General features: G+C 39.1%; 1 protein-coding gene across 2 annotated transcripts in view; it reads left to right on the forward strand.

Moving 5' to 3' along the window:
* Positions 1 to 297: 297 nt before the first annotated feature.
* trappc8 (trafficking protein particle complex subunit 8) overlaps positions 298 to 13,162 on the forward strand; it is a 29,455-nt gene continuing 16,590 nt past the window's right edge. Inside the window, exons 1-10 of one of the 2 annotated variants that reach the window (XM_035176312.2) lie at positions 298 to 619; positions 4,736 to 4,945; positions 6,198 to 6,281; positions 7,878 to 7,967; positions 9,727 to 9,901; positions 10,081 to 10,234; positions 10,797 to 10,887; positions 11,518 to 11,780; positions 12,587 to 12,702; positions 12,891 to 13,041. In XM_035176312.2, coding sequence (XP_035032203.1) covers positions 463 to 619; positions 4,736 to 4,945; positions 6,198 to 6,281; positions 7,878 to 7,967; positions 9,727 to 9,901; positions 10,081 to 10,234; positions 10,797 to 10,887; positions 11,518 to 11,780; positions 12,587 to 12,702; positions 12,891 to 13,041 — 1,491 coding nt within the window. In that variant the 5' untranslated portion in view covers positions 298 to 462. The remainder of the gene's footprint in view (positions 620 to 4,735; positions 4,946 to 6,197; positions 6,282 to 7,877; positions 7,968 to 9,726; positions 9,902 to 10,080; positions 10,235 to 10,796; positions 10,888 to 11,517; positions 11,781 to 12,586; positions 12,703 to 12,890; positions 13,042 to 13,162) is intronic. The other variant, XM_035176313.2, reaches the window with a different exon arrangement.

The following is a 13,162-nucleotide window of genomic DNA, read 5'->3' on the forward strand; positions in this document are numbered from 1 at the left end:
TGACACAAGCCCAACGTCCACGCCACTACCTGTTGGAACGGAAACGGAAGTGTGTACCCAGCCTCCGTGTCAGATCAAGATGGTTCTTTTCCCCCCACCCGAGGTGGCTGAAGACCCGCCCCTTACGCGCCTCTAATTGGCTTATCCTGACATTGATACCCGAAGCCTAACCAATCATCACTCTTCACAGAACAAACCAAGGCAACGAGTACTAACCATACTAACCAATGAAAGACGGGTGATGGGCGGGTCTTCAGTCAGCAGGGGTGGAATAACATAAGGCGGTGTCAGGCGTCACCTGACCGTCTTAGCTCTACACAGGAAGTGGGTTGGCGAATTCAACATGGCTGTTGTCTGCAAATAGAGAAGGACTTGCCATTAGCAATGAAATAGTCCAGCTCTACAACATTATAGGACAACTGACTAGTGCTGTTTGTTAGCTGCTGCTGACGCTGCTCCGACATGGCACAATGTGTTCAATCTGTGCAGGAGTTCGTCCAGGACTCGTTTGTCCCGATGGTGGCCGTCCTATGCAGCGAAGAAGCGGAGAGAGTGACTCGCAAAAACAATCTGAATTTCGCCGAGTTGCTGAGGCCTTTCTGCAGACTGACGTCCGAAGGTAAGGACCGCTGTTTAGGACCCACTCTGTCCGTGGTCTGTCGCCCTGAAGCTGTCACAAACCGAGCTTCGGTCCGGTAGCTAGCATCTTTAGCCTGATGTCACATCGACGTTAGCTCTGCGCTAACAGGCGGCTAGTAGACTGGACTGTGACTAAGCAGCTGTGTGTTGACAGGAGGATAAATAAAGTCCACACTAGACACCAGAGAGGACCGAGGGACACCTGACAGTCTCTGAAAGCTGACCTGTAGTATCACATTCAGACGGACAGCTAATTCTTCTGTTGCTGCTCCATCGTTTGCTGGGGTAGTGAGCAAGCTAATTGGCTAATGGGTTTTAGTTCCAGTCCACACACACTTAACAAACTGTTATCAACGTAACAGCATCTAATGTTGTCTACTTATGTTCTTAGAGAGTTTGCTATGAATCAGTTTTACATATAAACTGAAATATCCTCCATTGAGGTCAGCTTTCACTTCACTGTCAGCCATGTAAATGAAAGCAGCACGACTCTAAATAATCATCAAGTTCCCATATAAATCCTTTTCACAGCAGCCATTTGACGTGAAATATTAGATTAACACAGGTCTTGCTAAAACTTAATGAATGTGACGAGTTACACATCTGTTTATCTATTATTTCATGGCAAAAACTCTCTCATACAGAGGGGTGACAAATTAAAGGAATATTGAATGGAGAGAGAGAGAATGACAAAATGTCATCGATCCATAGGACGCAGGGGGTCATTGAATGGTTGAATGAGTAGGGAAATTATGTGAATCATTTGCCACAGCCTACACGAGACGTTGGACAGCTCTCTCCACCACATGTGACCGTTATCAAAACACCAAGTGATGAACTTTGATTTGGAAGAATGGTCTTCATCCCTTCAGTACACTTCCACACTTCAAAATCAATGTCAAGGAGCATTGAAACTCTTCTTGTGGCCCAACACCTTACTGAGACACTTTATGTTGTTTATTCCTTTCACAGTCGAGTGCTTGCTGGTTGGTCTGTGGATATTATTCATGACTTCCTGCAGCCTGTGGGGAGATTTGCTGCATTAGTTTTGCATTTAGATTTTAATACTTCATCACATTATTATCTGCAGGTCATGACTTGTTTCTGCCATTATCAATATAGCTCTCAAAGAAGCTTTACATACTCTAGGATAAAATAAGGAAAACATCTAACTCTTTAAAACAAATAAAAGAACATGATGATAATGATGTATAATAAGAGAATGAAAACAAAATACAAACATGGGGTAGGGTTTAGCTGGGGAAGGCGAGTCTGAAGAGGTGGATTTTTGAGGGCCTTTTTGAATAATAACAGTGTGGGGGCGGCGACTGAACACGCCCTGTCACATACCAGGTTTGGCACTTGGTCCTATAGGGACCTGAAGGAGGTTGGCCTCAGCAGATCTAATTATGACACTGTCCATGGTTTAAACTCTAATTTACTTGATGAATCATTAATTAATCCCCACATTCTACTTGTTGGCAAAAGATTTAAGTTGCTTCATTAGGGAATAGAATAAAGCAAAACATCAATCAATCAATCAATAAAATTGTATTTGTATAGCCACTATTCACAAATCACAATTTGTCTCATAGGGCTTATTAATGCGACATTCTCTGTCCTTAACCCTCAACAAGAGTAAGGAAAAACTACCAAAAACCCCCCTTAAGAGGGGAAAAAACTTAGAAACCTCAGAGAGAGCCACATGTGAAGGATCCCTCCCCCAGGACGGACTGAAGTACAATAGATGCCGCATATAGCTGAAGACTTTAAGGTTTGCTGCTGCCACAGGCAAAGTTGAGCAAAGTTATACATAATAATCCACCTAATATACATAATAATATTCCTAAAGAAGAATTGCCACACCCAACTCGGTGTTATTGGCTTTTATTCCCAGGTTACTACTGAGAAAGATGATGCCACGCAGTAATGCACACAGTTGTCTGCCACACGACATCAACATCACATCAGTAACGATGAGTCCACAAATCATGGGTCTGAGTTGAACAGTAAACCAGATATTAATTTTTTACAGCCATAAATCACCCGCACTAGTTTTTAATTTTCTTGCTCTCCCAAACACAGAAATGCAGGCGTTCTGTGTGGCTCAGTATTGGCTGGTCCTCTTTCAAAAAAGAAATTATCCTTCAAGCAACAAGTCCTTCTTTGTCTCATACTGGCAAAATGTAATTAATAGAAGAATATGCAGCAAGAATCACAAAAACAGCTTCTCTGCCTTAATGTGTCTGTGGGACTGTAGCACAGCGCAACTAATTATCCCTGGGGAGGAAAAAAACCTGTTGACACGAATTCAAAACAGACCACAGATCTTTGACAAATTTTGTCACTTATAAAACCTACTCATATAAATCAAATCAATTATTTATATGACGAAATCCAACGAAACTCCAATAAAAAAAGGTCAGGGGCCCTTTTAAGGTAGAACAGACAGAAGGTGCCAGCATGCTGCATGGGTTTAAATCAAATTTTAAAGATAATTCATTCCTTAAAGAAACAGTAATGACAATTTGAAGTAAAATCATAACTCTGTAAATGGTAAAAACTGGACGTGGGATGTTATTTTATAGGCTCTCTCATGGACCTTCATTAGTGTCCCTGTGTGAGGTGTAGGCTTCCAAACTCCGATTGTCAGTGTCTCTTCATTATCTTTTTTTCTGTCATTTAAGAGTTATCTATGATTTAACCTCATCAATTACTCTGGACAGTCTATTGGATTTAAAATCTTTAACAGTACTGCCGTTTACTGCTTGAATTTGAATAATTAGTTTTACCTACAACTGCAACATTTAGGGGCAATAATCATGTACAAAACTATTTATTTTAGGGTATAAAATACTATTTTGTTAAACAAATGCTAACTATTATTAATGTGTTTGACTAAACAAATGTTAATCCTGACACCTGTCTCAGTCTGTACAAGCTGTTAAGAGAAAAGTGAAGAGAAAAATCTAGGATGCCTGTAGTTGCAGTGGTTAGCACCATATGCTCACATCAAGAATGTTCAGGGTATGAACCTTCCAGCCAGCCGGGGTCTTTCAGTGTGGCCTGTTCTCCCCTTGCATGCTTGGCTTTCAATCTTCAAAGTACAAATACTTCAAATGTACTGCAGTCATTCTCAAAGACTAAAGATAATACCTGTGATTGGAAAGAGATCCATGAATGTATTTTGCCAGCAATATGATAAAGTTGATAAAAAAATTCATCCTAATAATAAATGGAGAAATCTCTGTCTGTCCTTTGGTTTTCTTGACAAATGTTCATCTGATTGACTTCAAACTTGACAGGTGTATATCTGTTGACCACAGGAAGTGCAGTGGAAACTGAAGGTTTGAGCTTTGGGTTAGTGTTGGCACCTTGACAACCACTTGCCACATTAGCAGGTGGCAGTTGTAATAAAGTTAATTTTAAATTACACTTGATTTTGTTGCAAGCACAGTTTAAAATGAAGGGAAGGTTAGAGTTAGTTTTGGAGTTTCAAACACTGCTCATTCAAAACAATTCAGTCCACACTGCACTTCCCTCAGCAACACACCTGCAAAGTTTAAAGTCTGTTAGATGAGCAATAGTCAAGAAAATCAATGGACTGACAAACAAACAAAATAATTTTTAGATTCTTAATAGGATTTAGTAAAATCATTGATGCAGTAGTACAGTTGTGACCACAAGAAGACCAACATCACAACAGAAATACACAATGTATTTGGGCGGCTGTGGCTGAGTGGTAGAGCAATGGACCAGAAGTTTAGCAGTTCGATCCCCAGTCTTCCCCATCGGCTTGCCGACGTGTCCTTGGGCAAGATGCTGAACCCCGAATGTCCGTCATAGGAAGACAAAAAGTGCTGCTAATGGATGCACTGTATAAATGTGTGTGTGTGTGAATGGCAAACTGTACTGTAAAGCGCTTTGAGTGGTCATCAAGACTAGAAAAGTGCTATATAAATACATACCATTCACCATTTATTTGTCATAAGCCTCCAGAACGTAGCCATGTTGTTAAACTTTGCAACTTTTTAATACTGTGCGATCCAGTGATTTACTCTCCTGAGTGACTGAACAAAGTGTTTTTCTCCTCTAGGTCACATCCGGGACCCCAATAACCAGGTGCAGGTCGTGAAAAACCTGCGCATCTGCATCAATAATGTGGTGACAAGCCCAAACACAGCATCTGCTGCTCTCAGCCCCACCCAGCGCCGGCTGCTCAATGAAGTGGTGTTAGCCTGTCAGCCACAAGAGGGCGCTGTGACCAATGCCATCACAGCAGGAGATTATGACCTCAACTTCAGTGGTAAGGACAAGAGCTTGTAAAAGTCAATTATACTGTGTATATATCAGCCAATTGTAATTTTATCACCAAAACACATTACATAAACAAACTTTTTTGTGTAGTTAATGATTTCTTTTCGAGTTATGTACTGAGGGACAATATGCAGTTGAAAAGCTCCAGCAGCAACTATTGCACTGAAATTTCATGGAATTATTATTATTATTGGTAATTGTGTTATCAAGGTTACTCCTTCATAGACAAAAATAAATTACACCATAGTTACGAATTAACAAACTAATACAATTTTATGTGTTTGTGTTGTCTGGCCGCCCATCCCACTCTGGTGAACACTATATATCAGTGCTTCTCTGGGGGAATTCCTTCATTCTTCTTTGGCACAAATATTCACATAGGCTCAAGATTTAACTGATAAGATTTTAATGATCAAAAGTCAGAGGTCAAGGTCACTGTGACCTAATTAGTCAAACATTTGGCCATAACTAAATAATTAAAATGCTAATTATGATAAAATGCACTTCATAAACCCAAAGTCTTCACTCTATCTATCTATCCGTCTATCTATCTATATTTGATATATGTTTCATATATTAGATTCTGGACAGACAGAGATGTAAACTGCAACATGGGCCTATAATCACAAAGCGCTAACACTTGTTTATAGTAGAACTCACTGTTGTGGTGTGTATATGGCCTGTGCCCACCTCAAGTCAAGTACCTACCTAAAAGAGCTACAGAAATGTATCAGTATACATCTTACTGGTTACTGCCACAGTCAATAAGATTCAGTAAGGTACAAGTGGTATAATGCTTAACATCAACAACTCATTTGGCTGTCTTCCCCTTTACTGAAAAACTATGCCTTTAGCATTTACAGTTTAATCAACCTCTAGTAAGGACAGTGATGTGCATATGATGAGTCCTGAACAAACATTTCTAACTGTCCTAATTTGTCTGGTCTTGACTGTATGAAATAATTGGAAAGAAGTGAAATAGGAGAACTGTTAATTTATTTGAGAATTACTGACACGTTTGAGTCTGATCTGTACTATTAAAATGACACCATTAGCATTTTTAGTAGTTAAACTTATGACAAAAGCCCTTGGGACTTCAATAATGACGTGTCCGACCTCTACTATGACTCTTCTCCCTGGTTTTTCCGTTGATCATCTGTAAACTCATTTAGAATGAATGGACCTTGAAGGAAATGGGATGTAACTAACATTAGCCCTGGCTCTCTGCTTCCACCTATCAGATCACTCTCTTAAAGCTAGCCTCCCATGGTACAGTGTCTGGAGAGAAACACTGTTGGAAATCAGCACCTCAGAGCACTGCACAGGTATCACTGTCTCATGGCTCATGTGTGGATAGTCGTAGTCCTCTCGACTCCACACCTGCCTTCCTCCTCTCCCTCTAGTTTCCAATAGCTGCAGTGAATTTTGGGTGTCTCTGCTTCATACACAGTGGTGGATGGTTTTTTATATGTGACACATGATATTATAACTTGTCTTGTAACTATTAGAAGATGCCAATGCATACACACAAAGCCATGCTCCTGCCATCTTCCACACACAAACTGGTATTTATAAAAGCAGAATGTACACTTCACTCATACGTAGAGCAGGTGTGCACACACTTTTCTACAATACACGGTGATCCTATCTTATGGAACTTTTTCTTGTGTTTCCTTGATTGTATTATCTAAACAAATTTCAATTATAGGCTAATTTATAAGAATTATCTCAAATTCCTGTTAATGAGTGATGACTGATATCATTCTTTTTTAATTAACATTGCAGCCATGAATTGTGTATTTTCTGAAGTATGGTTTACCTTGAGAGCTATATATGCGTTATTAATCGTTTTTCACATGTGGAATGAATAATAATGACTGGTATATCATTGCTGATGATGGTTTACAGGTCCTCCTCATGTAATTAGTTTTAAAACTGTAAAATGTTATATTAATATATAAAATGGGTGCTGCAATTAAAAACATTTGTGTTGTAATTGTTCCTGTGTTGGAGCACCTCATCAATGCAACGCAATCATTGAAATTTCACTTCTTCCTTTTGACAGGTCTGAAGAGTCAAAGAATGGTATCAGTATGCAAATATAGGTTAGAGGGCGCATATATAGCTTACTGGATGGTAAAATGGGGCATTGCAGGGAAAACTTATACATGTGCACCCAGTTCCACAATACTATGTCATCTTTATTTTATAATATATTTTTGTGACATGGGAGATGCTTATTAGCTTACTTTGTCCAAAATCAAACAGGTGCAGTATTGGTGTTGGGTAGATTCAATTTTTATAAAGCCATACCCCTGTTTTTACAGAGGATAGGTGGCAGTTTAAGAAATCTGTTTGAGCAAATGCAACCAAAACCACCTCTGATACTCTTCAAATTATTATGAAATCATTACTGTTTATTAAAACAGATCATTTAATTTAGCATTTTCTACCTTAATTAAATAAGAATTAGAGTACAGGAAATGAGAGATGGTAAGTAAATGACATGGAACCAAGGTCTGTAGATTAGTATCAAGGCAGTCACTGTGCTAGCAATGCATTCTGGTTAATCCCCCCCTCTGACCTTCGGACACCAAAATGAATGGGCTGAAAGCAGCACATACCCTGCACCAATTTTCTCTGTGCTTGTTTGGTTTAGCAACTCATAAAAAGCCATTACATATTAAGGCTTAAAGATGAAAATGCAACATCTCACTTGTCAGTGCAAGTTGTTTTATCTTGATGAATATGGGATACAACTACTTTAGTAATAGGCATGTCATTATGTATGTTTTCACAACAAAATCAAACAAACTAAAAGCAAGGATTTTTTTTACTTATCAGCTAGACACCAAAAACTATATAGTATTAAACAATTGATGATGTATATAATCTATCTCACTTTATATTTGTGTTTCTAGCAACCACGCCCTGGTTTGAAACCTACAGAGAGAACTTCCTCCAATCAATGCCTGCCTCTGACCACGAGTTCCTCAATCACTACCTCGCCTGTATCCTTCAATCAGCATACAAAACTGGGTCATCAAGAGTCAACATGCTCTGCTCAGGTCAATCTTAAGAATTATAATAAGATTAAGCTTTGTTTGGGCTCAGTGTTGCAATATCATGTTGTACTTTTCACTTATTTTTAGAAGAACATGACATCACAGTCTTACTTCAAATCAGTTTGGTAATATTTAAAACCAAATGTGTGATATTAGGGAAACTGTTCAAATTGTGGCTGTTGATAGTGAGATAATATAAAACCGTGCAGCTCATAAGAAGAAGCTGATTGAAAAACAAGCAGGTGTTCATGGTCTGTGAAGGTTCTGACCCTGGACCTTTGGCATTCTGGGTCGAGACGCTTGTTTAGTCAGTATATGAGGGATCATCATATGAATACCAGGAGTTTGTCATTATCATCTATACTGGGTTATTGAATATAACACAGACCATGATTGTATTTGAATATAACTCAAGTATGCAACTATTTCAATTCCTCAATAAATGTATCAATAATATATTTTTTTTAAATATTTGCAATAGAAGCTGAAGTTGCAATATCAATCGGGAAAGATAGATTATCAATTGCATAGTATTTTTAATTAATTCAGCATTGTAATTGATACAATTACAAGTAAAAAGTGTTCACTAGTCGAAAAGCTGTCACTACCACAAATGCTGTTATCTATCAATCAATCAAATTTTATTTGTATAACCCATATTCACAAGTCACAATTTGTCTCCCAGGGCTTAACAAGGTGCTACCTACCTCCATTCTATTCTTAACCCTCAGCAACAGTAAGGAAAAACTACCAAAAATGGCCCGTTAGCAGGGGAAAATAATGTAGAAACCTCAGAGTGCAATGGATTGCACTTGTAACAGAGTACATCCACAAAATAACTATTTACAACATTGATGAGAAAAGAAGTGTCTAACATAAGTTAGAGAGGTATATTAATGTTTCAAGTATAGCAGTATTGCAAAAAATGCTTGTCTATTTAATGAGGCATATTGTATATCTAGTCAGTCTAGTCGCAATAATAATCCACTCTACTTTTGGAGACTTTAGGTACGAAAAGTAAGCCTGAATTCTGGGAGCTCAGTGCTCTAGTTGCGTGATTATGGTACAATGAGCTCTTCAAGGTATGATGGTGCCATATTATTAAGGGCTTTGTCAGTGAGGATTTTAAATTCTATTCTAAATTTAACGGGAAGCCAGTGTAGTGAAGCTAATAAAGGAGAAATGTGATCTCTTTTCCTGGTTCTTGTCGGTACAAGTGCTTCAGCAATTTGGTTAAACTGTAGAGTATTATAAGACTTACTGGTGGAGCCTGATAATAGGGAATTACAATAGTCAAGTCAGGAATTAACGAAGGTGTGGACTAATGTTTCTGCATCTTTCTGAGACAGGACGTGCCTGACTTTTGCAATGTTATGTTGGTGAAAAAAGGAAGTCTTTTAAATTTGTTTTGAATGTGAATCAAAGGACAAATTGCGATCACAGATAACTCCGGTTTCAATGGCAGCAAGGGCAATGCCATTTAGTGTATTCATAGCATTAGATAATGCTGTTACTGTATTATATGATAAATCCATGAAATGACAACTTTACTCAGTACAATAAAATTATTACTTATGATAAGTAGTTTAAGTATTACTAGCAGTAGTCTTCTGCTCCCATAGACCTTCCTGGTTTGGTGTATCTGCCATTCTCTGATTGCTCTTCATGGTTTAGTGTTGTGTCCTTGACGTCCTGATTGTGACAGGCCTCCTGGTGGTGTCCTCCACTGAGGCAGTCCCTGTGGAGCAGTTTCTCAAGCTTTCCCAGGAGCAGCACAGGATTCAGCACAGTGGAGAATACACTAACCCCAAGTGGTTCATCCCCAACACCCTCAAGTACTACGTTTTACTACATGACATGAGTGAGGGGGATGAACAGAGGTATTGAAAGAAGCTTTACTACTCACATTTATAGATTTCTGCACATCTGTCAGTTTGTGTTGTACTACTGTACATTACACCATCTAAGGTAGTGTATCGGTCTTGATGTTCCATTTTTTATGGAATATTATTCATATTTTGGCATTGGTAAGAGTAAGTGTTCCCTCTTTCCTCTCCAGGGCAGAAACAGTGTATGAGGATATGAAACAGAGGTATGGTCCTCAGGGCTGCTATCTGTTGAAGATGAATTCTCGTACCTTGTCCACTGAAGAAGACGAACAGATTCCAGACCCCTGGAGTCAATACCTACACAGGAATAATCTGCACAACCAGGTAAGCAACGCAGCTTCCTACACATACAGTGACTGCACTTGGTCCAGCATCATTGCGTACGCCAACAACAATGTAGTGTCTTTGTGAGTCTTCAAGCTTTAGACCCATTGTGCAGAATCCAAGCATTCACCTTCCAGACTTGCAGACAGGCTTTGCGCACTAAAGTTGTGGCTTGATCCGTTGGTGTCAAGTCTGCAAGGACGGGAGACTGGAAGGCTGTATAAGCCGCTGATGGAGATAACACACTCAAGTGTGTTTCGCTTATTGCCATGGGAATGTTCAAAGTAACTACAGTCATGGACAGAGTGGTCGCTGCAGCTTATATCATACCAATTGGTCACAGTTTGATTTACCCCAAGGACACTTCCACTAACATACAAACAAAAGAGGACTGATTGTGACTGAACCATGTGCAACCCAAACATATGTGCTTTCACTCATTCAATACGTTCAGTTCATCACAGCAGGAATGGCAAAATTGCAACACATGAATCAAAGTATTAGTCTGTTATATGTGACACTAAAAATATGCCTTGTGTTAACTTTGTGAACCTTACTACAGGAGATACTTGATGATCTAACTGTGAATAGTGCTCCAGTTGAGAACAGTGTCAGTGCAGCTGAAGTGGACTACCATTACTCAACAGAAAAAGGTCAGTTAATTCAACAGTTCCCTCATATACTAACATGGTCTCAGACATTTGGACCATATTCACATGTATGGTTGTATGTATATAAGCATATGCATTTAAATAGTATATAAATGTAAATATATAAAATGGCTTATGTGTCTATTGCAAACACTGTCTCGTTGCTTTGGTCTAGTATAACTACAGTTTTTACAAGGTCAGGTCACATGATATTTTAACATTAATTGTGTCACATATTCACATTTGTATGCTCCCTACAGATGGAATGAGCTGCAAAATGACTACTAAAAAATCTAGTGTGCTGTCTGTGTCCATATTTAAACATAATTCTTACAAAAAGCACTTTGAGCTGCATTTCTTGTATGAAATGTGCTTTACAAATAAAGTTAAAGTTTATTATAAACAGGTTTCTTTGAAAGGACTGAAATTGAATAAAGAAATGAGTGTACTGATAAGATACTTTAATCAAAAATCTCCTGCATAAACAACAGGATATAGAGTCCTGTAATGTTTTGTGTCAAGTTGTCTGATTCGGCTGCTGTGAGTTCTTTGGTTACTGTGACAAATCCAGCACTGATAAAGCAAGTGAAGACTAAAGATCATGTTGTGATGTTGTTTCCTGTTTGCTACCAGATGGAGTGTCTAACAGCCTGGAAAACCATCCTCTCCAGCTAGACACAGTAAGCAGCTCTGGGAGCCTACACACTCTCAGTGCACTTAACACTGCTGTCAAGAAAGGTGCAAGAGATCCAGAGAGTGTGGCAGGAGGAGCAGGGAGCCACGGGGCATGTCTGACCCTGAACGACCACGACCACATCCGACAGTTCATCCAAGAGTTTACCTCCAGAGGCCTCCTACCACACATTGAGAAGAACATTAGGCAACTCAACGACCAGGTACATAGCCAGGTCTTGACCCCCCCACCATGCTTCAGACATTATTTCAGTTTCCGTTTCTCCTGAAATATGTTCAATTATTACCAAAACAATTCACAACTTTTACAGTGAACAGAATACGTCTTTTGGTCCAAATGCATCTCCCTTAAAATGAACTGATTGGGAAAATCAGAGTTGAAGTGTTGTTGTTGTCAATTGTTTGTTCATTTTGGACGATGTAGTTTGTGGTACTGTTAAATGGTATTGAAATATACATAGAAATATTTGTTATGTAGCCTACCCTTATTAATCAATGAATCAAAGGAGTGGACAAAATAATAGACTGTCCTCTCAGTATAACTAAATGTAGTTAAACAGTCGCCCACACTGCAGCCCCCAAAATGATAGTACAAATAAATCAACAGTTTCATCACAAACTGAACATCATATCCTTCATGACTGAATGATTATATATTGCAGGACTGTTGTATTCAACTGCACAAGTTGACAACTGCGTGTAATTTCTGTAGATTTCAAATTGCACTTCTCACCTGTCACATTTGAAATGTTTTCATTAGATCTTGTTTGTATGATATTGAAAAAAACATTAATACGTATTTCATTGAAATTTTCTGAAAAGTTTGGCCAAGCAAGGAATAAGTGATGTGTTTTTTGGTGTTGTCTGGGAGCAGTGATGTCATCATGTGTTATTTGATAAGGAGTTTGTGTTTTACCCCATAACTGTTGAACCCTGAGTTGCAGTAATTGCATTGAGCCCCTCTCAACCTTCCAGCACTAAGACACATGATCTGCCTCTCTGTCTGCAGCTGGTGTCCAGGAAAGGTCTGAGTCGGTCTCTGTTCACTGCAACCAAGAAGTGGTTTGGTGGTGGGAAAGCTCCGGAGAAGAGCATCAGTGAACCAAAGAGCACCTGTGGCCTTCTGTAAGCTCTCTGTTGCTTTATATGAGATATAAACCAGGCTCCCGTGCATTTATACACATGAAGGCTGTAACTGTAATTTAAAGTGCTTTGAGTCCTAATCAAACTAGACCCTTTACTATCTAGTGTAAATATTATTGTATGTATTTACTGTAAAAGTCTGGTTTGTTGTTTCACTTCTATGATGTCAGATATCCCCCAGAAGCCCCTGAGTTGCAGATCAGAAAGATGGCCGACCTGTGCTTCCTAGTTCAGCACTACGAGCTGGCCTACAGCTGTTACCACACTGCCAAGAAAGACTTCCTGTCAGACCAGGCCATGCTGTATGCTGCAGGGGCACTGGTGAGAACATGGACACTCGCATACATCTGTCTTTCTGTTCTTATGTGGACCATGTGTTGATGGCAATAATACCCCAATTTAAATTTTGAAGCTGCATTAAGAACGCTTGGTCTATAGCAGG

The sequence above is a fragment of the Hippoglossus stenolepis genome, chromosome 14 (assembly GCF_022539355.2).
Source record: "Hippoglossus stenolepis isolate QCI-W04-F060 chromosome 14, HSTE1.2, whole genome shotgun sequence".
In the NCBI taxonomy this organism is placed as follows: domain Eukaryota; kingdom Metazoa; phylum Chordata; class Actinopteri; order Pleuronectiformes; family Pleuronectidae; genus Hippoglossus; species Hippoglossus stenolepis.